Source organism: Anomaloglossus baeobatrachus, chromosome 3 (genome assembly GCF_048569485.1).
Source record: "Anomaloglossus baeobatrachus isolate aAnoBae1 chromosome 3, aAnoBae1.hap1, whole genome shotgun sequence".
Taxonomy (NCBI): Eukaryota; Metazoa; Chordata; class Amphibia; order Anura; family Aromobatidae; genus Anomaloglossus; species Anomaloglossus baeobatrachus.
This window is the reverse complement of record NC_134355.1, coordinates 567,266,049-567,293,749: the sequence shown is the minus strand read 5'-3', so window position 1 is coordinate 567,293,749 and position 27,701 is coordinate 567,266,049. Positions and strand designations below refer to the sequence as shown.

The window sequence follows — 27,701 nt, the reverse complement described above, 5'->3', positions numbered from 1 at the left end:
CGGCAGGGGGAATTCTTTTTCCTCTGCCGATGGCTCTCGCACTTTCCAAATTAAGGAGTATATTTCATGTCATACCACCCATGTTATCTATTATGCAACATGTGCTTGCCCGTTGATATACATTGGCTTAACCTCACGTGAGCTCCGTATCCGAACACGAGAACACGTGAGGGATATTTGTGGAGCCAAGACGGTAACTGACATTTCAACCCTAAAAACCTTACCCAGACATTTTAGGACTGCGCACCAATGTAACCCTAGATCATTGAAGGTTCTGGGGATAGATGTTGTGCATGGGGGCATCAGGGGGGGCAACCTTTAAAACGTCTCGGACAGACTGAGACCCGCTGGATCTCTGTTCTGGGTACGCTTACTCCCGCTGGTCTGAATGAGTCCATTAGTTTTGCCCCTTTCTTATAAATTCCATGCTTGCTTGAGGATTTGGGCCTTCTGTTCCTCCCCTTCCTTTCTTTATCCCTGACCCTCTTGCCCCATTAAATCATTATAATATATATCTTTAATACCTACACAGTGATTATTTAAATCATATAAAAGTTATGATTTTGAGGCGTGAGAGGTCAGGGATTGAGAATCTACCGCATGCGGGTCTGAGTAAACTAATAATGATCCTCCTGTTCACATGCTTTTAAATTTTAAATTTTGTGTTGTATATATACTCATATTTTTTTGTTTGTTACTAGGTTTCTTGTTCTTCATCCTCCCCCCCATCTTTTCTGACCTATTGCGGTGTGTGCTGACATCATTCAAGCCATCTAACTAGGATTGTGAACCCACATTGAAGAGGAACGTGTCATCATTTTCATGAACATCTATACGTGTGCTATACGTATTCCTTTTCTCTCTTTTCATTTCCCCTTTCCTCTCCCCCCTCCCCCTTCTTTTCCCTTCCCCCCTCTTTTCCTTCCCTTCCTTACTCTAAGAAAACACGTATATTTATAATATATGTTATTTATATCATAATACATATATGTATATGTTTTGTTGATATACCACACATGTGTAATTACATGCGAGTATTTTTGCATCTGATGATTCTCCTCTTCTATCATAGCACTTATTTCTCTGGGCCTGTCCGATAGTTCAGTTCTTTTAGACATGCATACAAATCGTATATTCCCATTACTGTACTCATTCCCCTCCCCCCACCCTTTTTTTTGTGTATGGGAGCAGCTCTATGGGCATTTTGCCCATAAATTGGACAAAAAAACCCTAAATGTTTTACTTTACACCTTGAGCAGCTGCCACGCTTGTCGGTGGTGACGCGTCCCCCCACTGAGCCTGGCGACATGCTTGGTGATGTGTCACACATTTAGCGGTTGGTTACGGACTATGTATGTCCATTATAATATAATTTCTTTAATCTACTCTGCTCTCCATTGTTCGCCACAAGGAGGGGCGCAGGGAGTGTAGTGCCCGATGTGCACCTGGTACTTATGGGTTCCACGGGTGCCTGTGTGCTTGTCCGGGCGATTTGCGCCCCATGTGTCCCTCCTGTTGCTGGGGAACTGTGACGCTGCGCTCCCTCTGATGCGTCGCGCGCATGCGCACTTAGTGTGCAGCGCGGGGCTCCGTTATGCGGCTGTGCGGGTGTCCCTGCATTCCCTGACATCCGGTCACGTGATTGATATCATGTGACCGGGTGGTGAACATTCAAAAGGGTGGCGCGGCTCACCCACACCGCACTTACTCTTCCCGGAAGAAGCGGTAGTATACCGCGAAACGGCCTTCGGAGATCCCCTCTGGCTGGGTTCCCCTGCACCACTTCACTTATTTGGTAAGCGCTCCACTTTTGCCCATGACCCACTCCATATATGGGTTACTGCTGAGACTTCTTAATATACACTATACATTGTTGATCCTTACTTGTCTCAGGGGCTCCCTTATGAGTGGATTATTTGTAAATGCATTGCCTTACCTATAATGAATTATATGTGTGACTTCATGTGGGCTCTTTTTAGCAATTGCCTATATTTCTAAAATTTAGCATGGCTGGGGTTCATGGGACCCAGATGGAGACCATTCTCTGATCTGGCTCCCCTGCACCACAGCTGTGAGCAGACAGGCACTCCATTTAAACTTATACCCTTTGATATAGGCTCTTGTATTGACCTTTTGTATATTATACTATACTACACTATACCATATACAGCCTTTTACTATATAAGTATATATTAGATATAGAATACTTTAGTGTCCTGCCTAGCTCACAATATGCTCTGTGACCTTGATAGGTCTACCTAAACTTTGAGTCCCACTGTATTAATGTATTAATTTATTTATTTTCATTAATACTGATATTAGTGGTCCACGGGACCTAGGTATTTATTCCCTATTCTTGTGCTTAGTACGTCCTTTACTCTCTTCCTGTTACTTATTGAGATTAAAATAAAATTTTCTATTTTTGCACCAAAACTCCTCGTGCTCTTGTTTATTATATGTCTTCTGGAGTGTGCTGTCTCGTGGTCACACTGGAGGGTCAATGTATACCCTTCCCAGTGTGACCTACATGAGACCTTAAGGTATAACCATGAGGCTTCTTGTTTGGACCCTCTATTATAGTGCCTGGTATTGTGGCAATTTCTCCTCTACTACTGCACCAGGCATTATGTTCTTTGCTCCTTATATACAGTGCATGATATTGTGCCCCTTGCCCCTCTGTTACTGTGCCTGGCATTGTGCCCCTCACCTCTCTGCTACTTGGCCTGACATTGTGCCTCGTGCCCCTCTGCTACTGCACCTTGCATTGTGTCCTTTGCCCCTCTGCTACTGTGCCAGGCATTGTGCCCCTTGCCCTTCTGCAACTGTGCCCGGCATTGTTCACTTTGCCCCTCTGCTACTGTGCCTGACATTGTGCCCCTTGACCCTCTGCTACTGTGCCGTGCATTGTGCCCTCTGCTACTGTGCCTGGCATTGTGCCCCTTGCCCCTCTGCTACTGTGCCTGGCATTGTGCCCCTTGCCCCCCTATTACACCATATTATCAACAAAATAAACTCTATTTAAATAAATATTCTCCTAATTGTAGTGAGCTAAACAGATTTCCACACAGTCTCAGATTTTATTCTGAGTAAAAAACTGAGAATAAATAGATTAAAACTGTAATTTTATTAAATAATATTGAATAACTAATTTTAGAACAATAAAACAGTGCAAGGAATTGTGCCCCTCTGCTACTGCACCTGGCAATGTGCTCCTTGCTCCTTTGCTAATGTGCCTGGCATTGTGTCACCTGCTTTTCTTCAACTGAACTTGACATTGTTCCTCTTGCCCTTCTGCTACTGTGTCCGTGTGCCTGATGTATATGCTCCAGCCCTTCCAGTGATGTGTATGCCTCAGTTTCTTATGTGATGTATATGCCCCCAACATCTCCTGTGATGTATATATCACAAGTGGGGCTGGGGCATACACATCACAGGAGATGCTGGGAGCATACACATCACAAGAAATGTTGGGACATATACATTACAAGAAGGTCTGGGACATATGACGCACTCACGGGGTCTCTGGGGTTACTCGTCACCGGGCCAGTGGAAGTTTGGGATGTCACAGCATCCAGGCCCGATTTTGTGACCCCGGCGGTGTCAATAAAGATGGGGATGATGGGAATAGTTATTTGTGACGCCACCTGTGGTGTGCGGCCAGTTATTAGCCGCCGCTGCAGAAAGTCTCTCTCTTCTAAGGCAGATGGTGACGCAGCTCGGCTATTACAGCTCTCCACATGTAGAGCTTGGGCCCCAGGGAGGATGTTTGGAGTAGTAGCTGTCTATGGCACAGGGGCACGACGATGGGAGCGCTGGGAATGATGGGACGACACAGAGGTTGCAGTCAAGGTTCTTTACTCATTGAGATGTCACCGCCTTTGGAATGCTGGGGTTTCACCGTGATGGGCTCCAGCCGATCCCGGATAGTTCAGAGGTAAAGACAGGTGTTTCCTTCTGTGAATCCTTTCCAGTGGTCTTCCCTCCACCCCCAGCTCCTGGGCCGTGGAACGGGTCACGGGTGCCTGCTGCACTCCTCGCAAACCCTGGGATCCCCTTTCTTCCTAAGAACCCGGGTCGAGCATCCAGCTCCGGACCACGGGCCCCTTTCTATTCTGTTTCCTTTTCCTGATGTCTGTTCCTGATGCCTTCTTGACACCCCGTCCTGGGTGCCGATCTGGCTCTAGCTCCGGTCTGGTGCTAACTGAATTCTGTTTGTGATGGCTCTTCACTTCCCCTGATGGTGCCCCGCCTCCAGGGTTGCTGAACTAGTGGTTAGAAGGTTCCATACCTCTTGATGGCCAACCTCGGCACCTACCCTGGCCCAGTCTCAATGAAGGAGCTCCCGTGTTATGTGTTGGAAGAGTTATGGTGGTTTACCGGTGATGACCTCCTCTGTATCCGAGATGAATACTCTACCCCGGATGAGGTGCAGTATCCTGTGGCGCCTGAAGCCGCAGGGGCACCACACACCCCTACAGCGAATCCCAGCACATCCGCAAGCTGGAAGAAAAAAAACAATACAGTGGAAACTGCAAAATTTTGGTTATGCTGGAAAACTACAACGTTTCTTCCCTTTATGGGAGGCATGGCTTCTTAAACATTACAAACTTTCACATACTTTACAGTACGACATATAAAACCTTTGACACTGTAAAATACATAAAACACTAGGTTTTAACACAAGACATTCCCTTTGACATAAAATTTTTCAGTTTTGCAAAAAACTTTCACTTTTGCATAAAACTTTCACTTTTGCACCTTGCATCAATTTAGCAGCAACAACAATATGGGGGACCTGCCCTGAGCCCCCAACGTAGGCTCTGGGTTTTGCTCACAGTGTTCCCGACCCTGCTTCACCTCTTCAGCATGCACGACAGGTTTTTGGGTCATGATAATTCTGGTAGGGAGCACAAGTGCTAACTATTTACAAGGTAGTCCAGGCCACCCATGGTCCAGTGGCCCAGCTGTTTTAACATAACAAATATTACAGTTTAACTATGAGCACCATGCAGCATTATTCAACTATGTACAGGGCCTTCATTTCAGCATCTTTATGCTTTCTTGGCTGCTGGTTCCTGAGGGCCTGTTCCTGCCCCCAGGTTCTGTCCATTTGTGGGACACCCACGGGCATAGTGTCCTGCTTGGTCACAATGACGGCAAATTGGTATTAGGATGCCGGTGGGGTCGAGAGCAAGTCCCCCTTCCGGTGCGACTCCCAGGCAGCACTCTAGTAGAACTCAACGCAAGGGTTGGATCGTGAATTACCTCACTCTTTCTCCCATCGCGGTGCTCCAGGTGTTGAATTTTCCAGCACTAGGCCCCCCAGGGACCCGGGTAGGCCATAGGTCACATTGTGAGAGTCTCAGCCAGGGGATATACTTTGAACAAATTACATTGTCCGTCCCCGCAGACGCTCAGCGGGGGCGATTCCCTGAGCACTGCCCACTCCGTTCCTGAAGTGCAAGGCATTAAGTCCAGCACCTTGGGTGCTATGGTTGCAGTGGCTGGAACAACCTGGTCTTCTTCCTCAAACGACATGTCCTTTATTTCTGCCTCTGCCTGGTCACATGGGCTGGTGGAATCTGCCTCCAGCAGCTGGGCTCCTTTACGAGCGCTGTTCAGGGTTCCACCCACGGCGGCACACCCACTTTTCTTCCCACGCCAAATGGTTAATGGCGATCGTTGTTTCAATAAACGTCTTTGACGCAGTATTTGAGGTGCACGGTACCCGTTGTTGCAGGCACGAAATCTGTTCGTGACGCCACGTTGACACACGCACGGTGTCTCTGGGGTTACTTGTCACTGGGCCAGTGAAGGTTTGGGATGTCACAGCGGCCAGGCCCGATTTCATGACCCCAGCGGTATCAATAAAGATGGGGATGATGGGAGTTGTTATTCATGATGCCACCTGTGGTATGCGGCCAGTTATTAGCTGCCGCTACGGAAAGTCTCTCTCTTCTGGGAGATGGTGACACAGCTAGGGTATTACAGCTCTCTACAGCTAGAGCTTGGGCCCCAGGGAGGATGTTGGGAGTAGTAGTTGCCTATGGCACAGGGGCGCGACGATGGGAGAGTTGGCAATGATGGGACGACACAGAGGTTGCAGTCAAGGTTCTTTACTCACTCAGATGTCACCGCTTTTGGAATGCTGGGGTTTCACCGTGATGAGCTTCAGCCGATCCCGGATAGTTCGGAGGTCAAGACCGGTGTTTCCTTCTGTGTGTCCTTTCCAGTGATCTTCTCTCCACCCCCAGCTCCTGGGCCATGGAACGGGTCACGGGTGCCTGATGCACTCCCCGTGAACCCTGGGATCCCCCTTCTTCCTAAGCACCCGGATTGAGCCTCCAGCTCCGGACCATGGGCCCCTTTCTATTCTGTGTCCTTTTCCTGATGTCTGTTCCTGATACCTTCTTGACACCCCGTCCTGGGTGCCGATCTGGCTCTACCTCCGGTCTGATGCTAACTGAATTCTGTGTGTGATGGCTCCTCACTTTCCCTGAGGGTGCCCCGCCTCCTGGGTTGCTGAATTAGTGGTTAGGAGGTTCCATAACTTGTGATGGTCAACCCCGGCACCTACCCTGGCCTAGTCCCAGTGAAGGAGCTCACGTGTTATGTGTTGGATGAGTTATGGTGGTTTACCGGTGATGACCTCCTCCATATCCGTGATAAATACTGCACCCCGGATGAGATGCAGTACCCTGTGGCGCCTGAAGCCACAGGGGTGCCACACATATACATCACAGGAGGGTCTTGGGACATACACATCACAAGAGATGCTGGGGGAAAATACATGACAGGAGGGGCTGTGGCATATACATCACAAGAGGGGCTGGAGCACAGACATCACTGGGAGGCATAATCATGGCTGTGTGACACAGGCAGCACTAGTGGAGCAGACATCACTAGGGGGACACAGATAGAACTGGGGAAGCACAGACATCACTAGGGGGCAGAGAAATCATTAGGGGTCATTAACATCACTAGGGGAGCACAGATATCACTGGGGGAATAGGGAGCACAGACATCACTAGGGGGCATGGACATCACAGGGGAGTACACAGCACTGGGGGTGGTACACAGCATTGGGGGTACACAGCACTGAGGGAACACAACACTGAGGGTGATACACAGCATTGGGGGCACACGGCATTGCGCGACACAATCATCACTTAAGGATGCACACAGCACTGGGGGGTGGCACACAGCACTAGTGGTGCACACAGCAAAAGGGGGTGGCACACAGCACAAGGGGGCGGCACACAGCACTAGGGGGGGCGGCACAAAGCACTAGGGGGGTGGCACACAACACTAAGGGAGCACACAGCATTAGAGAGAGGGCACAGTACTTGTGGAGTACAGACATCACTAGGGGGCACAGAAATCTTTAAGGGGGGCACGGACTGTACTGGGGGGCACAGACATCACTGGGGGGCACAGACAGTACTTGTCGAGCACAGATATCACTGGGGGGATACACAGCATTGGGGGTACATTTTGAAGGCAGCACAGGGACAAAATACTGATGAAGACAACCACTCACAACCTACCAATTTATGGAGGGGGTGATTGCTCAGTACTAACATTGCACATAGATAAAGTGTGTAAGGGTGCTGATCACACACATCAAGTGCACAGTGCCTGGCTTGCAGCTTATTAGTGCCTCCCATAGTATTAGATCAAGCGGGATGCTCAGAACTCTTATCAGTTCATCCCATATTTACAGACATCTTAGTTTACAAGGCGAACATAGATGGGCTTCGCTGCATCCTGCATAAAAAGAGATATAACTATCAAAAATATATATAATAAATTTATGTGCCATTAGTTGATATTTTGGGAAAAGAAGAAAATATGCTGCACATGAAATCAGGGGCACACCTATTGAATTATAATATCAAAAAGACACCTTGAGTACAAAAATAGAACATGTTAAAAATATTTAAAACAGCCATAGAGGACAACACCCACTAGGCGGAGCCTAACCCAAATGGTTGCAACAATATGCCAATATATGTATAGAAAAATAGCAGTATAACAAAAGACCCGGTATACGTGCAGTGTAAAGTACCTAATATCATGGGACCCTCTGGTGATGACGTTGTATAAATAAACTGCAAAAAGGGGCATCCCCCAATACCCAAATATAAAAAGGACAAGATGTATGCAAACAGAGAGATTGCCTATATAGATATAGATGGTATACAAATCAAAAAGATTATACAATAGGGCGGTTATACATGAAATAAAGTTCAATATCAATGCAGTACCATAGTAAAGGTGATAGATATGAAAGCATACACCTCAAAGAATAATAAATCTATCAAGAAATATGGCACAGTTGTAAAAGATCTATACATCCAATGCTGGAAGGCATAGAGTATAGAACAAATGGCATGACCCTATAAAGAAAAGGCGTAATCAAGGAATGCCCATACATCAAAAATAGAGAATAGAGCTGCAGTTGGAACAACTAAGAAAGCATAGTATATATAGACCTATAAGTGACAGGCTGAGTGCCAATAAATAGATGGGTAAATATAAACAAGGTGGTCACCAGAGGAGAACACAGGGTCAATCAATCACACATAATGCGTGAGAGGGAAAGGCAGAGTATACCGCTCAAAGTGGGCGACCTGACGTGTATCGCCGCTGGAGCCGCTCCAGTCATCCATCCTGCCTACGGTGCTCGTTGGACTCAGAGACATTCCCGTGCAGATCCCTAAAAGACTCTTATCCCGTACCCCTAGTGTTCCGGCTACCGTGCATCTAGGCCCTCTGGTGGGGTGATCGGACAGTCCCTGTATAGTGGTTAGCTCCAGGTTGCCTCACTGGGGAGAGTCCGGTGCACGGCCCAGTGAATCCACCACCAGGACGTTACATATATTGGCATATTGTTGCAACCATTTTGGTTAGGCTCTGCCTAGTGGGTGTTGTCCTCTATGTCTGTTTTAAGTGTTTTTAACATGTTCTATTTTTGTACTCAATTAAGGTGTCTTTTTGATATTATAATTCAATAGGTGTGCCTCTGATTTCATGTGCAGCATCTTTTCTTCATTTCCCATGGTTCCTCCTTAATGCACTAGGGTGCACCCAAATATCTATTTGCTGTTAATAGTGGTGTGCTCCGTCTTTCTTCTTTCCATTGGTTGATATTTTGGCCAAAACACACAAGCTCTCAACCCACGTCAAGGGTCCTCATTATCTTGCGAGTAGTTATCTAAAATTAAAAGCAAAGGGACAGAAAGAGGAATTAAAATTCCCCAAAAATTCATAAGTTCAACATTGCAAAAAAAATAAATCTTCCTGTGGCTTTGCTTGTAATTGAACCTTAAAGGGGTTTTCCCCTGAACAAAAGATAATTTTTAAAAAAAAAATGTTTGTGTACCAAGATAACCTCCTTATATATGTGCCTCTGCTCTGTACTGTGTAATGGCCGTGTCTGACCGCTCAGGGACATGGTCTGATTATACCATATCTCCTGGGACAGGGAGGAAGCAAAAGAGAGTATACAGATAGCACAGCATATTACAGCTGATTCTTTTTGTGAGGTAAATCATTTCCCTGCCTGTTTTTAAAAAATGTATTACCTCAAAGAAAGAATTATTTGCAATTCGTATTTGTATATTTTTTTTACTTCCTCCCCGGCCCAGAAGATGTCATTTTTTTTCACATTTATTTATTTTTTTCATAGAAGCATACAGACATTTTTCCCATGCAATAAAGTTTGTTGCACTGCAGATGCCGATACAATTGAAAGCAATGAAGAGAGACTATGGCGGTGCATTATAATATATGGAAGACAATGGGGAGTGTGTTATAATTATATGAAGGACTATGGGGATGTATTATAATATATGAAGGACTATAGGGGGTGCATTATAATATCGGATATTATATAGGGATATCGGAGTATGGGAAAGCTGGGTGTTGAGTTTAAGAGCCAATTATCCTGTACCCCGTGGGGGGCAGGGATGGGGGGAGGCCAGGCCCAAATTTTGCACTGGGACCCATTGAACTCTAGTTCGACCACTGGTAAAATGCATAGCAGAGATAGTATTATTCACTACTACATATGTTTATTTCTACGTCACCCCTCTATAAAATACAGAAGCTAAAATAATGACATATGACATTCAGCGGGTGAAATAAGTATTGAACACGTCACCAATTTTCTAAGTAAATATCTTTCTAAAGGTGGTATTCACATGAATGTATCATCAAATGTTGGTAACAACCCATCCAATTCACACATGTAAAGAAATCAACCCATACATGTTCATAATTTTAGTGAAGTTTAATAATAAGAAATGACACAGAGAAAAAGTATTGAACACGCTTACTGAAAAGTATTTAATACTTCATGCAAAAGCCTTTGCTGTTGATGAGATAACAGCTTTAAGATGTCTCCTGTATGGAGAAACTAGTCGAACACATTGCTCTAGTGTGATTTTGGCCCATTCAAACACACAAATAATCTTCAAATCCTGAAGGTAAATGGGTTCCTTCTATGAACTCTGAGCTAGTGTGGCGCCCCTGACCTGGTCAGGCACCACTGAGTACTGCACCCATGCTGGGGACAGTACAATACAGGTAATCCAGAAGGCTGACCGAGGTGTGACTACACAGGCGCATAGTGATCAGGTCTCACACATGTACCCATGAGAGGACCCCTGGGGATCCCAGGAGGGGGAAAAGCCTTCACCTCCACTGGAATAGTGGAGGGGGCCAAAAGCCTCCATCTCCTCTCAAGGGGTGTGGTAAGAGAGTCTGGTTGCTAGGTGGCGTAGGCAGGCACAAAAGGGAAAAGAGAAGGAGGAGTAAACAGTCTGCAGCAGAGTGTGGAGGAGTGAGGAGCAGGAAAGGGAAGCTCTGACAGGAGCAGCAGTGAAGGTCCCAGATGTGAGCCGGTTCAGAGCAGAGTCCAGGGAGCTCCGAGGAGAGCTGACCCCTTCCCCTGGGCTGCTGTAGTCTGACAGCGTCCGCGCAGTGGCTACCGACGGGGGAGAACGGTCAACTAGGAGTGCTACCCGAAACCCATCTCAGCTAGAGAGAGAGCACGGAGTGGGAAGTAAGGAGACTGCTAGGGAGTACCAGGCCCAAACGGGCGGCAGATCCCGAAGCGGAGATAGATCCAGCTTTCTTTTGCTAAACCTGCCGGTGTGGGGCTCTCAAAGCCCACGCCACAACACCACAACAGCCGCAGCCACGTAGCCACAGTTAGGGCCCATAGGTCACAGGAGGCAAGCAGCTGGAGTGATCTGGCCCAGGCAACAAGCAAACGGCAAACGAAGGGGAGTGAGGCTTCAGCAACTTCCCTGGGTGACCCCCATAGGGACTAAAAGTCGGGGTTACCCCAAACCACCAAGGGCTAAGGAAGGCGAGTTGGTAGTCACCATCAGAAGTCAGCCTGAAGGATACCTGGTTCCTGCCTGGTTCATCCCAGCTACGCCCGGGTTACTCACCCTGCCATCTGAAGTGAGTAAAACCCCTGAAAGACATCCTGCTTGTGTGGAGTTATTCTGCGCCTTGTGGTACTACGCACCTACACAGGGCCCTGGGGCTTGCCTCACTCTCAGGAGGCTATTCCAACTAACTGCACTCACCATCAGCCCCAGGCGTCCCTCAACCTGCAGTGGCGGTCCCCACTGACCGCAATACTGAGAGTGGCGTCACGACAAGAAGAAGATCTCCTACCTGTGACAGATCCAGCCGAGTGGAGTCCCTGAAGGTAATGCACCGACACTACACCTGTGGGGCTTCACATCTGGCGTCACGAACAGGATAAGGACTAGACCTGTTCAGACAGGTGACCATGTGCCTGGGCGGTCCGCTTGGAAAATTGGAAGCGCCGCCATATTGCCACCATGAAAAGCGCGCTGAAAAACAACAGCAGCCCGCGCTGGGAGAAGTTACCGCCCACGAAGAGGTGTGGCTACCCAGAGATCCCCTGCAGAGTTCTGACCTCGCTTGTAAAGAGAGCGGAAGCGTCCAGAGACGGCGGAACGGAAAAGAAGCCAGCAGCTTGCTATTAGAGAAAATGGCGTCTGAGTGCAGAGACCCAGAGCCAGGCTCCGCTGCCTGGTGGTGTCGGGAGCTTGCTGAATTCTGCGATCAACTGGAAGCCAGGGTCGGAAGGCTGATTAGAGAGGGACGGACGGAGTTTCTGTGGATGACCGCGGCGGTTCAGGCCTATGAGGGGAGAGCCGCGCGCCGAGTGCCAGATCGGGCGGTGACGACTCAGACCCCGATGCTGCTACCGATGGGTGAGTCCAGTGATGCCCCTGCCGGCGCGAGTGCCCCGACCCCTGCTGCCACGCCCGCAGTCCCTGAAGAGGCGCCCGGCGCGGCGACGCTGAGCCAGGCCGCAACCACGCCAGGTGCGGCCCGCCAAGCCCCGGCCGCCGCAGCGATGCCCTGCTCGGCCCACCAAGACCCGGTCCCTGCAGCGATGCCCTGCCCGGCCCGCAAAGAACCGGCTGCCACCGCGACCCTCATCCGCGCTGCGGGTGTGACGCTGACCCAGGCCGCCGCCATGCTAGGCCCGGCCCGCCGAGACCCCACCGCAGCAGCAACGCTCGTCCGCGCCGCAAGTGAGGTGCTGAACCAGGCCGCAGCCCCGCCAGGTGCGGCCCGCCAAGCTCCGATCGCTGCAGCGACGCCCAGCCCAGCCTGCACAGATCCCATCGCAGCTGCGACGCCGATCCAGGCCGCCGCCATGTCAGGCGCGGCCCGCCAAGACCAGGCCGCCGCCATGTCAGGCGCGGCCCGCCAAGACCAGGCCGCCGCCATGCCAGGCGCGGCCCGCCAAGATAAGATTGCATCACCATTTACCCCGGCCTGCAAGGCCAGAGCAGACATCGCTCCCCAGTCCAAGGAGGTCCCTGCTGGAAAGCCCACGCTGGGAGAGGACCCCGCATACTGGCAGCTGAAGGCTGACATGGAGGCCAAGTTTCCACAATGGTTGGTGGACCAGTACATACTCCCTCCGCACACCCCCAAGGCGACTCCTGCAGCAACCACGCCAAAGAGTTCCCCGTCTGGGTCTGCTGAAGAAAGCCCATCCCCAGCACTGCCACCGAAGGAGTGCTCAGAAGAACTAAGGGGGAGAGGAGGCCAGGAAGTTGAGGAGTTGACCCCGGAGCCATCAGCAGTGGATCCATGCCCAGAGCCAGAGATGTTGCCATATTCTCGCTGGGATGAAGAGGAAGATTTGTCCAGCAACCTCACCTGGGAGCCTGCCAGCAGTGAAGCAGCCACCCAGCAGAATCAAGCCCGCAAGACACGGCGCCGTAGCAGAAACCAGTTGTCACCTGCCCCGCCAAGCCCTGGTGAGGAGGAATCCATGTAAATAACATAAGAAATACAGCAAGTTACCAGTTTGGAAAAAGTTTGTTTTGCAACGTTTTACAAGTTCAAGAATGTGCCCACATAAACTAATGTGAGAAATGAACCTTAAGGCTATGAACTGGCTATAGCCACAAACTCTCGCAGTGTAAATAGTTACACCAGAGGGCACCACCACCACCAGAGTCAGCCTGTTTAGGGGCTTGGCTCGTCTGCAACCAGGGGGGCACGTCCGTATATAGGGCCTTGGCTTACCTGCAACCAGAGAGCATGCCTGTTTATGGGGCCTGGCTCTCCACCACAAAGAGGGTACCTGGTCAGCACCAACTGTGGAGGCCGCCTCTACATCCTGCCAGAAGTGGCTGAAGGCGCGGCTCCACCAGGCCAGGTATACCCTGAAGACCACCAGACCATGAAAGCCGCCTCTACATCCTGCCAGAAGTGGCTGAAGGCGCGGCCAACGTGAAAGGGTTTTGGGTGGGTTAACGGACTTGTGGGTGGAGGGTGGTGATGTATGGTACCTGGTGCTTTTAAAAATGTTTTACATGTTTTACTGTTTTATGCATTTTAAAATGTTGTCTTGCAGCCCGAGGACGTGCTGGTGATAACTAAGGGGGAATGTGGCGCCCCTGACCTGGTCAGGCACCACTGAGTACTGCACCCATGCTGGGGACAGTACAATACAGGTAATCCAGAAGGCTGACCGAGGTGTGACTACACAGGCGCATAGTGATCAGGTCTCACACATGTACCCATGAGAGGACCCCTGGGGATCCCAGGAGGGGGAAAAGCCTTCACCTCCACTGGAATAGTGGAGGGGGCCAAAAGCCTCCATCTCCTCTCAAGGGGTGTGGTAAGAGAGTCTGGTTGCTAGGTGGCGTAGGCAGGCACAAAAGGGAAAAGAGAAGGAGGAGTAAACAGTCTGCAGCAGAGTGTGGAGGAGTGAGGAGCAGGAAAGGGAAGCTCTGACAGGAGCAGCAGTGAAGGTCCCAGATGTGAGCCGGTTCAGAGCAGAGTCCAGGGAGCTCCGAGGAGAGCTGACCCCTTCCCCTGGGCTGCTGTAGTCTGACAGCGTCCGCGCAGTGGCTACCGACGGGGGAGAACGGTCAACTAGGAGTGCTACCCGAAACCCATCTCAGCTAGAGAGAGAGCACGGAGTGGGAAGTAAGGAGACTGCTAGGGAGTACCAGGCCCAAACGGGCGGCAGATCCCGAAGCGGAGATAGATCCAGCTTTCTTTTGCTAAACCTGCCGGTGTGGGGCTCTCAAAGCCCACGCCACAACACCACAACAGCCGCAGCCACGTAGCCACAGTTAGGGCCCATAGGTCACAGGAGGCAAGCAGCTGGAGTGATCTGGCCCAGGCAACAAGCAAACGGCAAACGAAGGGGAGTGAGGCTTCAGCAACTTCCCTGGGTGACCCCCATAGGGACTAAAAGTCGGGGTTACCCCAAACCACCAAGGGCTAAGGAAGGCGAGTTGGTAGTCACCATCAGAAGTCAGCCTGAAGGATACCTGGTTCCTGCCTGGTTCATCCCAGCTACGCCCGGGTTACTCACCCTGCCATCTGAAGTGAGTAAAACCCCTGAAAGACATCCTGCTTGTGTGGAGTTATTCTGCGCCTTGTGGTACTACGCACCTACACAGGGCCCTGGGGCTTGCCTCACTCTCAGGAGGCTATTCCAACTAACTGCACTCACCATCAGCCCCAGGCGTCCCTCAACCTGCAGTGGCGGTCCCCACTGACCGCAATACTGAGAGTGGCGTCACGACAAGAAGAAGATCTCCTACCTGTGACAGATCCAGCCGAGTGGAGTCCCTGAAGGTAATGCACCGACACTACACCTGTGGGGCTTCACACTAGTAAATTTTCTACTGCATTCAGGTCAGGTGATTGGCTCGGCCATTCTAGCAGCTTTATTTTCTTTCTCTGAAACCAATTGACAGATTCCTTGGCTGTGTGTTTCGGATTATTGTCTTGCTGAAATGTACGCCCTTGTTTCACCTTCATCATCCTGGTAGATGGCAACAGATTTTTATCAAGAATATCTTGGTTAATTTATTCATTCATCCTCCCTTCAATTAAATGAAGTTTACCCATGCCTTATGCTGAAAAACAGCCTCACACCATGATGTTCCCACCTCTAAACCTTACTGTTGGTATGGTGTTTTGGGAGTGATATGAAATGCCTTTTGACCTCCAAACATGGTATGTATTATGGCATCCAAAAAGTTAAATTTTGTTCTCAAACACGCTTGAGCATGTTTTTTGTTCAGCAATGGAGTCTTGCATGGTGAGTGTTCAAACAAACATCTTATGGAGGTACAGTGCAATAATTATTGTTTTCATTGAAAGAATTCTACTTGCTGATTCCAGATTTTTCTGTAACTCTCCTTTTTTAGTTGTTGGCTCTTGAACAACTCTTCTGATAATTCTTTCACTCCTGTGTCTGAAATCTTGCTGGGAGCACACTGTCTTGACCGATTTATGGCCACAACAGTGCTTACCGAAACCTTCAATAGTTTATACATTCTTCTGCTATCAATGTCATCAGTTTGTTTTGCAACAATAAGGTTGCTAAGGTCTTGAGACAGCTCACTGGTTTTACTCATCAAGAGATGTTTCTTGTGTGGCACCTTGGTAATGAGATACTTTTTTTATAAACCATTAGTTGAACCAGCTGATATTTTTTTTTACTAATTGGAAGGATTGCTTTCTAATTACTGATATACAGTATATCAGCTGGTGTTATGAGTTTCCAGGGCTTTATGCACTTTTCTTTCTTCATGTATTCAATACTTTTTCCCTGTATCATTTCATTTTATTATACATAATTTATAGACTTCTATGGTTTGATTTATTTTTCTGTGTGGATTGGATGGGCTGTTACCGACGTTTGGTAAAAAGAATTAATGTCAATAGAACCTTTAGAAATATATTTAATTAGAAAATTAGTGAAGTATTCAATACTTATTTCCCCTGTTGTATGTATGAAATGTAATATATACAGCTATAGCTAAAGCCAAATTTGTGTAGTGTGACCCCTTCATTCACTTTTTATTCATCTGTTACTTGCTACATCTATACTAACCAACTATAAAGTGGCGACTGGCCAACAGTGGCATACACTGTATGATAATAGTAGGGACTGATCAGAGGCAATTTTCACATTGTATAGCAACCCCTAGTGTTGGTATCTGACTTTGGGTGATCTCAAGGTCCTTGACTGCACTTCTCTCAAAACCTTGGCTGTAAGATTGACATAGAAAGTCCTTGGCCCCTTAGAGGTGGTGTCTTAATCTGGGTGATCTCCTTGTCCTCAACCAGATTGCTCACACAAGCTCAGCTGTAATATCCATTTAAAAAACCCTTGATCCCTAGAGTAGGTGTCTGACTCTGGGTGGTCTCCTGGTCCTCAATAGGGTTGCCTGCACAAACGTGGCTGTAACATGTGTGGCGCCCTGGACAAGTCAGGGGCCACAGGTAATTACACCACCACACCCTACACCCCGGTTAGGCACATCTAAGCCAGACACAAAACCCTTGTTGCCTTCCTCCAGGGGCTGATGTCCACACCAGGGGGTGGGCCAGGTGGTTGGTCCCGCCCACCGAGGAGTTCACAGTCCTGGAGGCGGGAAAAGAGTGCAGTTAAGCTAGGGAAGTGAAAGTGGAAGGAGTAAAGTGAAGTGGCAGTAGAGCAACTGACTGATAGCGTCCGGGTGTGTGGCCCGGGCGAGACAGCAAGGTTGGCAGACGGTGGTGACCGTCTGCAGGAGTGGCCTATCGGAGTTACCGTAAGGACCGTGGATGGGCGGTGGCCCGGCGGTACCAGACCGGTACACAAGGAGAAGCCAGCACCATTGGCAGGGGCTTTTCGGACCCCGGCAAGGCTAGGAGTCGCCGTGAATTTGCCGAATCCATTAGTGAAGGGGACCTCCTGGGTTTCCAAACAGTCAAGTCCCGACAGAAGGCAACAGTCCAACCCAGTGAGAGAGACACCGCCAAGGCAACAGTTTCTCAAGGCCAGCACCTGCGGGCAAAAGGGGCTCCTCCGGCCCATATCCAAGCCGGGGAGCGGGTTACCGGTGGGAACCCATTGGAACCGTCAGAAGTACATAGGTGCAGGGAAAGGCAGTCACCGTCAACCTGCCGGGGAAAAGCAACAGCAGCCGTCCGTGGGACCCCGTCTTTCCAGCCGTGTGTTTTACCGAGAACTGTGTCATCGTCTCAGGCTGAGTACCACCGTGCCGTGCGGCACAGCGCTGACCCTGCACCTCACCAGGTCCCGGAACCCGCCTGCCATCATCCATCCCTACCCCATCACCGGGCCCCGGGACAACCAACCCCCTACCCACGGAGGGGAGAACTAACAACTCAGCTGCTCCCTGTCACCGCTCCCGGGATCCCCGTCCAGAGCAGCGGTGGTGTCACCTAAATCACCAGAACCGTGGGTGGCGTCACGGACAATAAATCCCCACCATCAATCCCCTTTTCACTCACGGGCGAGGAACGCCGCTCGAGTCCCCGGGATCCGGCCCACCGCTCGAGCCACCACCGAGCAGCAGCCGCAGCAGCCGGACCCGAGCAGTGGGAGAGCGCAGCGTCCCCTCCTCCGCCCACGACACATGCACTTAGAAAGCCCTTGTCCTCTTAGAGGTAGCTGGAAGGTCTTCTGACCCTCGATGAGATGTTTTTCAATGCTGAGTAGCTTCCTTAAGCAATTAAGAGGTCTGTAAAATATTTATTTTCAAAATTAGTCACCAGATAACACAACGTAGAACTGAATATTGCAACCTGTTATGTGGTAGAGCTCACCACGACACAACAGGAGGATGGAAATGAACAAAGGCTTGATTACACAATATGAATAATCTTATAACCACAAGAGGTTTTAAATGTAATTACCCAGAAAAGAACAATAAGGGTTTCTGTTTGAATATAATTGAAGAAAATCTCCACAGCAGAGCGGCTGCCACAGTAGTGGCTAGACAGGTATATCAGTATAATATGACAAAGAAATAACATAAATATGAATAAAACTATAGATCATTAGCACTGAAACCGACCAACCACTATATGGGTTGGTGCACAAGACCATTTTCTCTCTCTCCCCTAGAAAAATGTTCCGATTATTCAGATCAGAGTAGAATCAGTTTTTCTTGGAGATGGAAAGAAAAAAAAAAAAGAAAAACAAAAGTTTCTCCACCTTAGGTTAATCTAGCAGAATGGTGGAAAATGATTTCTTGTATGTTTGAAGCTCTTCAAGAGCAGAATCCTGCATCTTTTCAATTTCTTCCACCCAGGTGGTAAACTCTGACTTATAGCGGTGGTCTGAAATCAAAGCATTTTTCTCTTACCTGTCTGATGATGATTCATTTGAGCACCACAGTAGCTTTTAGATAGTGTAGTTAGGGAACGGTAGGGAATTTTGAAAGCAAGTATATTAGAAAATAGCTTAGATTATGTTACTAAATTGATAGGAATTTAGGAGAAAAATGCTTTGCTTTTGGACCTCTCCTTTAACCCCTTTTCGACCTTTGACATACCCAGGGGCGTAACGACCGCGGTCGCAGAGGTCGCCACTGCGACCTGGCCCGCGGTGTTATAGGGGCCCGTCAGCCGCTCTGTAGAGTCGGCTCCTCTCTGTAAGAGAGGAGATGCGCTGTGTAGTGGCCAAGTACCAGGGGGCCGGACTGTGAGTCAGGGGGGCCCGGTGTCAGTAGAGGGGCCCCTGACCTGGCCCATCAGGCGTATCTGACCTGCGGCAGAGCAGAAGTGCTCCTGCACAGCAGACGGAATCCATCCTGCCAGGACCTGCGATGATGTCATGCCTGGCTGCATGACACATGGAGGCCCTGGGGGGGCTGGCTGCATGACACATGGAGGCCCTGGGGGGCTGGCAGGGTGACACATGGAGGCCCTGGGGGGGCTCGCTGCGTGACACATGGAGGCCCTGGGGGGGGGCTGGCTGCATGATACATGGAGGCCCTGGGGGGGCTGGCTGCATGATACATGGAGGCCCTGGGGGGGCTGGCTGCATGATACATGGAAGTCTATGGGACTGCATAATAAACATGAAGGACACCTTATACATGGACTATAGGGGTGCATTATACATGGAAGAGTATGGGGCTGCATAATACAATATGAAGATTTATGGTGCTGTATTATAATACATATGTCACGCTCTCCGGGTCCCCTGCTCTGCTCCCCGGCTCACCTGCCACGCTCCCCGGCTTCCCTGCTTCGCTCCCCGGTCTCCAGCCTCCATCGCCTGCGGTCCCCAGGCGGCCCGGTCCCCGCTCCCGGCGCCCGTCGGCTACTCAGCCCCAGCCCGGCTCTCCTGCTTCCTGCTCACCACTCCCTGCCCTGGCTTCTGGCACCCGGGCCTCGCGCATGCGCATTAGGGCGCGCGCGCGGTCATTGACCCTCTCTTAAAGGGCCAGCGTCCACTGACAGGAAATTGAACACACAGGTACAGGGTATAAAGGGGTTTAGTGTCCAAGTGGGCAGGGCCTGTTCTTCGTGTTTCCTAAGCTAGGAGTCAGGTCTCCTTGTGTCTCTGTGGTATACTTACCTATCTCTCTTCTAGAGCCGCTCCTGCCTCGCCATCCGGTCCTGCCGATTCCCGAACCCCGAACGCTGACTATCTGCCATCCCGTCAGTCCATTCCATCTCTGATCCCTGTGGTGACCCGTCCTCTCGCTCCATCGGTTCCGGACTCTGCCTGACAACATCTCGGCCTCCGAACCTGAGCTCCGTCACCCGGACTACCATCAGTGACTCCGTGGTCCCAGGGACTTCTCCATTCCACTCTTTTGCACGGACTGTCCTGCTACCCGTAGTGCTCCGGCTACTGGACCCCTTGCCTTCATTAAGGAGTTCGGCCCAGTGGATCCACCTCCTGGGTCTGCCCGTCCACCTGGCCCTAACAACATATAGGACTATGGGGGCTGCATTATAATATATGGAGGATTATGGAGGCTACCTTACACATGGACTATGGGGGTGCGTTATAAAACATGGAGGGCTATGTGGTGCAGCATAAAATATGGAGAACTATGGGGTGAATTATAATATATGGAGGACTATGGGAAATGCATTTTAATATATGGAGGACTATGGGGGGTGCATTCTAATATATCAAGGGTTATGTGGGACCTTTTATACTATATGGAAGGCTATGTCGGGGCCATTATAGTATTTGGAGAACTATATACTAGGGGGGACAAAGATACAAGCATGGGATGGGAACGTTTTGTGCTGAGGAAAAAAGGCTCTTTCCCTCAGCACCCAGCTTTCCCATGCTCTGCTATATATCTTGTCTCAGCACCCAGCTTTCCCATGCTCTGCTGTACATCTTGTCTTAGCATCCAGCTTTCCCATGCTCTGTTATGGGAAAGCTGGGTGCTGAGGGAAAGATGTATGGCAGAGCATGGGAAAGCTGGGTGCTGATAGAGGGATTTCAGATCATGGGAAATCTGGGTGCTGAGGGTAAAAGCCAAGTATCAGCGTCATTATCCTGTACCCCGAGTGTCAGTGTCATTATCCAGTACCTTAAGTGTCGGTGTACGTGGAGGGGGGGGCCTGGTCCAAATTTTGAACCAGGGCCCATCAAACTCTAGTTATGCCACTGGACATACCTATATGTCCTAGAAGGGAGTTCGTTCCCAACCTAGGACGTATAGGTGCGTCCTGACGATTGCGGGGTCATAGGCACTCTCTGAGCTAGGGACAGTCCCTGCACCGTCCTTGGCAGTTTAATCCCTTAAATGTTGCGATCAATATCAATTGCGGCACTTAGGGGATTGGGAGAGGGATAGCGCTCCCTCTCCCCTCCAATCGGTGTCCCCGCGAGGTCCTGATCATCGCCATGATGACCCGAGGTCAACCTCTGGGTCACCAGACTACGAGAACCTTCAGGGATCATGATGCCTGCAGCATGATCACTGAAGCTTCTGACAGTGCAGCTCTGAAAGCTGCACTGTACTGCAATGATCAATTATTGCAGTTCAATGCTGCTGTGATAAGAGTATCAAAAGGTAATGACCCATATAGAAACTAAGGAAAAAAAAGTTTAAAAAAAATTTGGAAAAAATAATTTTCTTCCTGTATATTACAAAACACAATCTGTTCTCACATTCCCTAATAGCTCAGTTTGTTACTAGGTTAATTCCCAAGTGAAAGGTGACTGGTACAAATCAAGGAGAAGCCACGAAAAAGGTTCCGCAAAAGAAACACCATCATCCAGCTCATCGATAGAAGTCTGTCGGGGTGTGGTGCAAATAAGCTCTGGGCTGACATCCAGGTGGTAACTCAGTCAAAAGGGAAAAATCCAGTATCTGCAAATAGAATGAAGTGATGAAAAGTTAACTTTAATGAATTTCCATAAAAGCAAGGGTGATACACAAATTAATATAAAAACATGGGAAAAAGTAGACAATGGTCTTAAGGCCCCGTTACACGCAACGACATCGCTAACGAGATGATGTTGGGTCACGGAATTCGTGCCGCACATCCGGCCTCGTTAGAGATGTCGTTGCGTGTTACACGTACGAGCGACCGCTAACGATGCAAAATACTCACCACATCGTTGATTATTGACACGTCGTCCATTTCCCAAATATCGTTGCTGGTGCTGGACGCAGGTTGTTCGCGTTCCTGAGGCAGCACACATCACTACGTGTGACACCCCAGGAATGATGAACAACACTGTACCTCCAGCAATGAGGTGGGCGTGACTTTCATGCGGCTGCTCTCCGCCCCTCCGCTTCTACTGGATGCCTGCTGTGTGACGTCGCTGTGATGCCGCACGAACCGCCCCCTTAGAAAAGAGGCTGTTTGCCGCCCACAGCGACTTCGCTAGGAAGGTAAGTATGTGTAACGGGTGCTAATGATATTTTGCACCACGGGCAGCGATTTACCAGTGATGCACAAACGACGGGGGCGGGTACTTTCACGAGTGACATCACTAGCGATGTCGCTGCATGTAAAGCCCCCTTAAGCGTTTCGAGCAGAGAACTCTGCTCTTAATCTTGACACTGTGTCTTGGCATAAGCAGAGTGAAAAGTTGATTGAAATAATGTATCAATGACTGTGTGTGTAGTGGGTGCTCATAACCCCTACTAAAGGACGGGAAAATGTTGTTAATAAAAGTGTTGTATTTTTAATACTGTATTGTATGCTAGTGTTAGGGCACCCCCTAGTGGCCGGGTGGGACGGCTGTTGCCACCGGGGAAGGAGGAGTCGGCTGAATGTCTAGGGAAGGTCTGGGTGTGTGGAAGGGTAGTCGGATCCGGGACAGCAGTGTGTGACCATCGGTGGCAGTGTGTATGAGCGGAACATCAGGGGACGCCGGAGCAACGGAGGAGTACGCAACCTCAAGGTCTGATTCCGCTGGTGTGGGTCCAGTGTGTGCTTGACTTAGGAGTGGGAGCCCGGAGAAGTGGAGTACCCAGGGCATATCCCCACCAGAGGGCGCGTTTGGGCAGGTTGTCCCCAGCTCCACAGAAATTGCCGAATTCTGCTGACCGGATTGTATCTGTGCAAAATAAATGTCATCTTTTGTTAGCATCAACTTTTGCCTGAGGACTGTTTGTGCACCTTCCGACGAAGACACTGACACACATTGTCCCACTAAGTCAGTCTCCAACATTAAAGGAGTGGTGGAGTCAGGGGTGAGCCTTGATTCCTCGGGTGCCACGACTACACAGCCAGAGGCGCCCCTGGGCCATCACTTCATGTGGCGTAGTCGGCAGGATACGAGTCCCCTGCCAGGGACCCAAGAAGCTGGAGATCAGGTCGTGCCTGGGGCACAGGATCCCGACTACGAGGGAAGATTTCCAGTCCCCTGGTGGGAAGAGCACACAGTGCCCATAGCGTTGGACCGGGTACAAGATGGCGGCAAGAGGGCTGTTATCTGTGAAGTGGAAGAAAAGGCGCGAAAAGTTGGCGCCGAAAGAAGAGCCTGGGGCTGGCCGGTACCGAGGAAGAGGTACAGAGTACTCCGCCCAAAGAGGGGAGGCGCCAGTTCCAGGGCATTGAAGAAGAGATACGAAGTGGGCGGTGTTCGGAAGAAAAAGAAGTACCGCCGCGGAGGAGTCAAGATGATGCATGAGGCTGGGGGAGGATTCTGTTTAAGAGCGGGAAACAAAGGCCCGCGTCCTCTTTCCTCAGTCTCAGCTTTGACACCGTCGCCATTGGTCGTACAGCAAACGGAGACAGATATGGAGATGTCGGGACAACCGGAAGAGCTTGCCACCACCATGGCTCTGGTCAGCCTAGGCCGGGGGCGGCCTAAGTTTGCTGTTGCAAGTGAGGCATCCCTTGTGGACCTGCCGATCGGACCGGGAGGTTCCACGCGGCCCGAGAAGGTGTCCTGGAAGACCACGTGGGATGCAAAGACCGGAGGCACGATCACGGAGGTCCGGGCAACGTATGCCACACAGCCCCCAGTAAGAGACCGGATTCCGGGGATCACGCATTCCCCTTGGGAGACCCCACAGCCGGGCGCCCTCGCTGCCGCACCAACTTCCTCATATGGAGTGCCGGCCGAAGAGCTAGCTGAGCGGCTGGAGGAAGACCACCTGGGCTTCGTGTGGGATCCGGTCATCGTCCCTTCCCCTGTGCAGCACCCCAGAGCTCCATCCCCGGTACCCGACCCTGTCCGAGAACGCCTGATGGCTGAAACCGTCGTCCGGGAAATGTTGTCCGGTCCCGGCGGCGAGGAGCTGGCCCTGCAGTTCACCACCGGAGTGGTGGTGAAGTTTAATCAGCAGGAGGGATACGGGTTCATCCGAGAAGTAAACACCGGGGACGACTACTTTTATAATAGAGTCCATCTGGATGTGGAGGGGCTGCCCAAACGTCTCCATACGCTTTACCCGGGCGAGAAGGTCCAATTCTTGCCGGACGCAGGAAGTCGCGGCCTGTTTGCCGTTGGCGTCTCTCGGATGCCGACCGCCCGGGAAGCGGCCCAGTGGCAGCAGGAGCTGGAGTGGGAGGAGCAACAGGAGCGGCGCCGGAGCCATCCAAGACCGGTCCCGTCCGCGCCCTCTCATTCCCGGCGCACCTTGTCCGCTGTCCCGGAAGCGTCATCTGGCCCAACCGCTGACCTGGAGAAGGTTCCCCCGGTGGTAGCGGTGAACCAGAGCGTGACCAACAAGCCGGTCATCGTCCTTGACGTGCCGCAACCCGCGCCACAACCACCCCGGGTAGCGACGCCATCACCCCCGCCAGAAGCTGAAGCAGCTGCGTCAGCGGAGCCACCCTTTGCCCCCGTGTCCTTCCGGAGGATACGCCGCCAGCCGGGGCAGTCTCTGGGAGCCTACATACAGGCACAGGCGGAGGAGTGGAAGCGGTCCTGGCCTCCGGAATAGACCTCTGCAGATTCCCTGCTTGAAGACCGGTGTTGTTCTTAGACCGGCAGAAGTTTTTGTTAAAAGTTCTACGGGCCTGTTGCCCGCCAACAAAGACCGGGAGCGCTGTTGAGCCTCCGGGCACCATCTCAGACCGGGAGCGCTGTTGAGCCTCCGGGCGCCAACTAAGACCGGGAGCGCTGTTGAGCCTCCGGGCGCCATTGCAGAACCGGGAGCGCTGCTGTGCCTCCGGGCGCCCCTAAAGACCGGGAGCGCCGCTGAACTGGTGCCGCTGTTGTTGTGAACTGACCTAAAAGGTTTTTTATGTTATGTGTGTTTTTAGAGAAGAGCCGTGCCGGGAGGCTCGGATTTTAAGAGGGGAGGCATGTAGTGGGTGCTCATAACCCCTACTAAAGGACGGGAAAATGTTGTTAATAAAAGTGTTGTATTTTCAATACTGTATTGTATGCTAGTGTTAGGGCACCCCCTAGTGGCCGGGTGGGACGGCTGTTGCCACCGGGGAAGGAGGAGTCGGCTGAATGTCTAGGGAAGGTCTGGGTGTGTGGAAGGGTAGTCGGATCCGGGACAGCAGTGTGTGACCATCGGTGGCAGTGTGTATGAGCGGAACATCAGGGGACGCCGGAGCAACGGAGGAGTACGCAACCTCAAGGTCTGATTCCGCTGGTGTGGGTCCAGTGTGTGCTTGACTTAGGAGTGGGAGCCCGGAGAAGTGGAGTACCCAGGGCATATCCCCACCAGAGGGCGCGTTTGGGCAGGTTGTCCCCAGCTCCACAGAAATTGCCGAATTCTGCTGACCGGATTGTATCTGTGCAAAATAAATGTCATCTTTTGTTAGCATCAACTTTTGCTTGAGGACTGTTTGTGCACCTTCCGACGAAGACACTGACACACATTGTCCCACTAAGTCAGTCTCCAACATTAAAGGAGTGGTGGAGTCAGGGGTGAGCCTTGATTCCTCGGGTGCCACGACTACACAGCCAGAGGCGCCCCTGGGCCATCACTTCATGTGGATCAGGGAAATTCACAATGGGATCAAATATTTTTAAGGCATATCTATAAGTCAAAATAAAGAAACCCACAAACACTAAATACCAAATAAAATAATTCAAACACAGTAATAGAAGAAAAGTAGGGGAGGTATATATATATATACTGTATATATATATATATATATATATATATATACATATATATACATATATACTGTATACAGTATATATATATATACGGTATATATTATTTTTTATATATATATATATATATATATATATATATAGATATTATTGGAGCCCAGTATTAAAGCCTTATAATATTGGGAAAGAGTAATTCTCAAACACGCTGAAATAGCCGTGGAGATGGCAAGTACTAGTATAATGAATCTAATACTGGGACAACAATATAGATAACTATTATACATAAAACATTTTTAGTTGAAAAAAATATGTATTATTGCAATAATACAAGTGTAAAAACAGTCTCAGTGAACTGAAGAAAAAATTCATTACCATATATACTCGCGTATAAGTTGACCCGAGTATAAGCCGAGGCACCTAATTTTACCACAAAAAACTGAGAAAACATATTTACTCGAGTATAAACCTAGGATGGAAAATACAGCTACTGGTAAATTTCAAAAATAAAAATAGATACCAATAATATGTAGTGACTCATCCTTGTCTCCTGTAGTAATGTGCCCATCCTTGTGCCCTGCAGTAATGTGCCTATCCGTGTCCCCATCTTGTAGTAATGTGCTCCATCTTTGTGCCCGGTAGAAATGTGCCCCATCCTTGTCTCTTGTAATAATGTGCCCCATGTCTCCTGTAGTAATGTGCCCAATCCTTGTGCCCTGTAGTAATTTGCTCATCCTTGTGCCCCATGCTGGTCTCCTGTAGTAATGTGACTTCTAGTAATGTGCCTTCTAGAAATGTTCCCCATCCTTGTGCCCTATAATATTGTTGCCATCCTTTAGTAATGTCCTCTTACTGGTCCCCTTGTTGTCCCCTATTATGCGTTTGTTCATATATACACAAACAAAACATTATTCTCACTTGTCCTCTGTTCCCACGGTGTCCTCTTACCTGCTTCTTGTGGACCGCAGGCACATAGACCCCTCGATGATCTTGGCCAGTACACGGGGCCACCGCTGCCATCAGCGCTTTATTTACTTCAGTAGAATGGTTTGTGGTGCAGTAAAGTATTCAACTGGAGTAAAGCTCTGACAGCAGCGGCGGTCCCGTGTACTGGCCGAGATCATCGGGGGGGTCTATGTGTCTGCGGTCGCAAGAAGCAGGTAAGACGGCACCGCGGGAATGGAGGACAGGTGAGAATAATGTTTTGTGGAACCTTCACTCGAGTATAAGCCAAGGGAGGCTTTTTCAGCATAAAAAATGGGCTGAAAAACTCAGCTTATACTCGAGTATATAAGATAACTAGTTGTAGTACCTGGGCATTGCCCGGTATAGTAACTGTCTCTCTCCCAGTCTCTGTCTGTATGTCACTGTCTGTCTGTCTGTCTCTGTCTGTCTTTTTCGTTGCCTGTCTGTTTCTATCTCTCTGTCTGTATTTGTATCAGTCTGTCGCCATCTCTGTGTCTGTCTGTCTCTATCTCTGTGTCTATCTGTCTCTCTCTTTCCCCGTCTGTATCTTTGCCCGGTCTGTCTCTTTCCAGGTCTGTCTCTTTCCAGGTCTGTCTCTTTCCAGGTCTGTCTCTTTCCAGGCCTGTCTCTTTCCACGAAGAAAAAACAAAAAGCCAGCACCAAATGTGCACTGCGGCACTAAACATTCCAAACTGTACTTATTTTAAAAATTTTGAGATTTTTGGCAAAAAATTGCAATTTCTTGAGCTGCTTCGCCACGTCACGGCAAATCTCATTTGAAGCAGTCCTACACTAAAATATTTTTATAAAATGTGCCATACGGCCTCACATATGAATAGTAGAACTGCTCTTAGCAGCACTCACCTGGTCTATTTCAATCCCG

The 27,701-nt window shown here is 49.8% G+C and overlaps 1 protein-coding gene across 1 annotated transcript in view; it reads left to right on the top strand.

The window, feature by feature from the left end:
* LOC142295561 (uncharacterized) overlaps positions 1 to 20,678 on the top strand; it is a 45,288-nt gene extending 24,610 nt beyond the window's left edge. Inside the window, exon 4 of the mRNA XM_075338663.1 lies at positions 19,937 to 20,678. Within this exon, the coding sequence (XP_075194778.1) occupies positions 19,937 to 20,075 (139 nt within the window). The 3' untranslated portion in view covers positions 20,076 to 20,678. The remainder of the gene's footprint in view (positions 1 to 19,936) is intronic.
* Positions 20,679 to 27,701: the final 7,023 nt, after the last annotated feature.